Here is a 4,493-nt window from a genome sequence, read left to right on the forward strand (position 1 = left end):
ATGTCAGTCAGCAGTCACCACAAATGGAAACCAATAGTTATTTCACTGCTCACTATACATTGTTATCACATATAACTAGACCCACTGTTATTTAAACGTTTGTGATCATTAATTTCAATGATTTTGGATAAAAAATGATTTTTAGATGATGTTGCTATCATTAGATAATTTACAGTTTCCCATAGACTATAAGGCTATATATAAAATGCTAGAATATTAGGGCCACAGAGGGGAAAAAAACACAAGTCATAATATTGTAACCAGTTGTTTTAAAGGAGGACAGTTGTTAAAATGACAGATGTGGGGCATTTCGTGAAATTGTACTTCAGTATGGTTTCATAAACAAAGACATGCTGATGTGCCAGAATATTAAGTATCACATTGTCATAAGTATCAAAACTGTAAAAACAATATGTAGCTTTTCTGCAGAAAGAACCAGCCTCATAAATGTATGACTTTATCCTTTTTCTTCAGTGTGGCCCTAGTACTCTGTCATATAAACAAATACACATTCCATATGAATATAAAAACACAATGTGTAACATTATGTTCCTTTATTGAATAAGGACAAAACAAAGCAGGTAAACCATCAGCTCCTTTCAAAACTGAAGTCACAGTGACTCTACAAGATGGAAAGCACAGAATCTAAGCATATTATACAAAATGATACATATACAGACCTTTGAATGTGTATAACACACCCTGCATGTCTGCACACTAAAATAAATGCAGGACAAATCCATACACATCAACTGAACAGACAAATGAATGGATGCAGTAGCCTCCCTGCAGCCTTGTATTACACACAGTATACCGCACAAACATCATAAGAGGCCAAATTCGTCAAAAAACGAACCCAAAAAAACCCAAATTCCTCTGCCACCGCAGGACATATTTAACCAAAATTGAAAGCACACATACTAACTAAAATAATTCAACACATATTGGTCCCTCAGCAGCCGACCACTGTCGTCATCAGGGAAGATTGCCGGATTGTCCCAGTCCATGGCTGGTGGCACTCTGGGGGCCCTCTCCTTCCTCAGGCAGGCCACATTGTGAAGGACAGCACAAGCCACAGTAATATCACATGCCCTAACAGGGCTGACCCTTAATTTGTGAAGGCAGTGAAAGCGTGCCTTCAGGAGGCCAAAGGTCATTTCAACTCTGGCCCTGGTCCTGGCATGGGCATGGTTGTAGGCCTGCTGTGCTTCCTGGGGGTCTGTGAAAGGTGTCAGGAGAAAAGGCTGGCAGCCATACCCCCTGTCTCCCAGCAACACACCAGAGAATTCACCTGTCAACACAAAATCTCATCATTACTACCTCATAAACACAGTGATATTCTTGACACAGCCATGATGGTTATAAATAGGGGTTGTGTGGCTTACCTTGTGATAGGCACTGATAGATTTCAGAGGCCCGAAAGATTCTGGAGTCATGGACTGAGCCAGGCCATTTTGCCACAACATTGCTGATCACACAGTCAGCATTGCAGACCATCTGAAATCATAAGATGAGGAATATTACACCAATCAATGCACATCACTGGCAATGCAGAGTGTTTGTCAATGGACAATATCAAAAAGTTATGTTCACCTGAACATTAATGCTGTGAAAGGATTTCCTATTCACAAAATCGGCCTCATGGGCACCTGAGGGGGCTTTTATCCTTATGTGTGTGCAGTCCACTGCACCAATGACATTGGGGAAACCTGTCACACAAAGTAATGAGTATCCTACTATGTGTTAACAGTTGTCCTGTAATTTGTAGATCCTCTTACCTGCAATCCTATAGAACTCCTCTTTGATGTCACAGAGTCTTCTGTGGCCAGGGAAGGAGATGAAGACATCTGCTAATGCTTTGATAGCCAGACACACACTCCTTATTGTGCGGCAAATTGTGGCCTTGTTCAGCTGTTCTGCATCCCCCACTGAGTACAGGAAGGCTCCACTAGCAAAAAAGCGCAAGGCCACACAAACCATTTGCTCCACACTCAGTGCATGGCTCCGTGCAGTGCGGTGCTTAATCCTGGGACCCAGTAGTCTGCATAGATACCTGATGCCATCTGCAGAAAACCTGTATCTTTCATATAGATGGTCATCAGGGAAGGCCAGTGGGTCCAACCGGTCCCTGAAGACCCTTTCTCACCTGAAGGCTCTCCTCAGCACAAGTGCTTCTTCATCCACCACATCTCGCACGAATGGGCATGCCATTGTCAGAGCAGAAAGGAACACACAATTTTGGGCCTTCATATAGGCTAGTGGCCACACCTGGTGCTGGGGGGGGTGGGCAAAAGAGGGCGATGCCTTATAACGATGACTTGGTTGTACTGATTGCTGGGAAAATAAAAAAAACCTTAGAAAGATGCCACCGTCCTGTGTGCTCACAATAAGAGCTCATATGTCATGGCTCACTTGACTTTACGAGAATATACCTAATTTTTATTTTGAGCTGTGTCATCTTCTTGGAGCTGGGGGAGGAAAGAAAAATAATGATTAATACATTTGTGTTACAGTTAGCATACAGTGTACATTGAAGGCATATCTCACCTCCCTCTCAAGTTTTTTTATTTCAAGGTCCAGTTTCCTAATTGTCCTCTTTTTTATTTCGAACTCCAGTGCAAGATTTTCCATCTTTTTCTTCTTGTACTGAATGTCTATGTCTGCCAGTTCTATTTGGCACCGGAGGTGGTTGCCATACAACTTTCTGATAGCTTGTGAGCTCTGTGAACACAATACAATTAGCGCAGCTGGAATTTGGCAGGATGTGGTGTCCTTTTATTAATACGCACTATGTTGCCAGGCTGGTTTTCCCACTGTATAGCATCTGGGTCCTGTAAAAGAAATTAGATTTTTTGATTTTGATGAGGACTCCTCACCATTGTAGAGTAAATAGTACTTTCACAGTCTTAACATGATACCTCATGCCTTCTGGAATCCAGAGAGATGGTCTCCTCCTCATCATCGTCTCCATCATGTGCTGTTGCTGCTGCACTGGGGCCTTCACCCTATCACATTTAATCGGATTCATATTGAAGCTAGTAGACAAGACATGCCAGGCCTACAGTATGCCTTTGATGGAGTACTCACTGGATCAGCATCGTCTGGTGCTTGTGCTGGTGGCTCTAACAGGAACACAGTGCTGCCAGACACTGCAAGGCAATAGGTAAACCAAAGTCAGACAGTCCAAATTGATTCAATATGAATGTGGTTGTATCCCATGTAGAGATGGAAGGACATACCTTGAATGAAGCGGGTGGCATCTTGGGAGGAACCTATGCTCGTCTCTTTCCCCCCAGGGATCCCCTCTAAGACGGGCCTGCCTTTATTTAGCTCCAAGGCCATGTCCTCTGCTGGGGTAAGGTCAGCCTTTGGTGACCCACCACCCGTGCCTTGTCTGTGGGTATTCTTTTTCACTGCTAAAACAGTACAGACAATGTGTGAGCAGGCACCTTCTGGGTACAATATATGCTTGTGCTTTGTTAAATATTAGTCAGGGACCATACCATTCTGCAGAATGTTCTTGTATTTGATTTTGACCTGCTGCCATGTCCGTTTTGGCCCGTTCATGTTTAATCTACACACACACACACACACACACACACACACACACACACTTAATGGAGTCACACTGCAAAAAATTACTTGGTATTTTTGTCTTGTTTTCAGTAAAAATATCAAAAATTTTATCATAGCTTTATACAGTGTGATGGAGTTACTTTACACAATTTCACTCATATCTGCAGTGCATTTCAATAAAAAAAATTAACCGTTTCATAATTACAGTACAACTGCATTTTTGGAGATGTGAATTAAATATTTGAATTGTAATTGTGATGTTTCAGCGGAGCGGTGAGTGTGTAATTGTGCACTACTTACGCATTCAGGCGGTCTGCAATACTTTGCCACGCTTTTTCTCTTTGCTTTATCACTGTGGCGGTGTTGCCTTTCTTCTTAATTATATCTTTTACCTCCTCGTATGCCTCCATGAGGATTTGTGCTTCCGACGGGGAAAAGTACGCGGCTCTAGTTGCCATGGTAAATCAGTTAATCTGTGATCTGTGGCGGGGTCTATTTGAGTGAGCCGTGAGCGCGCACCTATCCAGGATTGGTTTCACCTGGCTTAATGAATCCGTGTCTGCTCATCCTGGCTTGGTCTTTGTGCAACCAATTAAGCCTGGACGCACATGTTTTGGCTTCATTGAGCTCAGCTGAGTCATTTATCCCGGATGTCTTAATTCTACTTTTGTGCAACAGGCCCCTGTATCCGTAACAATCAAGCTTTAAATTGTATTTATGTATTCATTTGTGATGCTATCCTTGACATGATCTTGCTATTGTCACATGCATTTATCTATCCAATGTTATCATGATTTGTTATCAGGGATATTATACTTTAGTAATCCACAATAACCTGGTGATGTAAAAGTCTAATAATTACATTATTCCTACATATACCTTGTAACTGTAGATTCCTTCAAAATGATTGCCTACAG

At 42.2% G+C, this 4,493-nt stretch overlaps 1 protein-coding gene across 1 annotated transcript; it reads right to left on the reverse strand.

Moving 5' to 3' along the window:
- Positions 1-518: 518 nt before the first annotated feature.
- LOC139381251 (uncharacterized) lies at positions 519-3,783 on the reverse strand. The gene is made up of 9 exons (XM_071124726.1): positions 3,504-3,783; positions 3,240-3,416; positions 3,088-3,149; positions 2,919-3,005; positions 2,790-2,831; positions 2,548-2,721; positions 1,594-2,468; positions 1,386-1,497; positions 519-1,291 (listed from the first exon to the last, which is right to left on the reverse strand). The coding sequence occupies exons 1-7, from the start codon at positions 3,688-3,690 to the stop codon at positions 2,433-2,435; spliced, it is 765 nt and encodes a 254-aa protein (XP_070980827.1). The 5' UTR covers positions 3,691-3,783; the 3' UTR covers positions 519-1,291; positions 1,386-1,497; positions 1,594-2,432.
- Positions 3,784-4,493: the final 710 nt, after the last annotated feature.

This window comes from Oncorhynchus clarkii, chromosome 2 (genome assembly GCF_045791955.1).
Source record: "Oncorhynchus clarkii lewisi isolate Uvic-CL-2024 chromosome 2, UVic_Ocla_1.0, whole genome shotgun sequence".
In the NCBI taxonomy this organism is placed as follows: Eukaryota; Metazoa; Chordata; class Actinopteri; order Salmoniformes; family Salmonidae; genus Oncorhynchus; species Oncorhynchus clarkii.

Bases quoted from the DNA above. Each gene is read 5' to 3' on its own strand.
- LOC139381251 (XM_071124726.1), bottom strand. From the start codon at position 3,690: ATGATAAAATTTTTGATATTTTTACTGAAAACAAGACAAAAATACCAA. The intron at 2,832-2,918 runs GTATCATGTTAA...TTTCTTTTACAG, and splicing joins TGGATTCCAGAAGGCATGAG to GACCCAGATGCTATACAGTG. The intron at 2,469-2,547 runs GTGAGATATGCC...TTCCTCCCCCAG, and splicing joins TAAAAAAACTTGAGAGGGAG to CTCCAAGAAGATGACACAGC.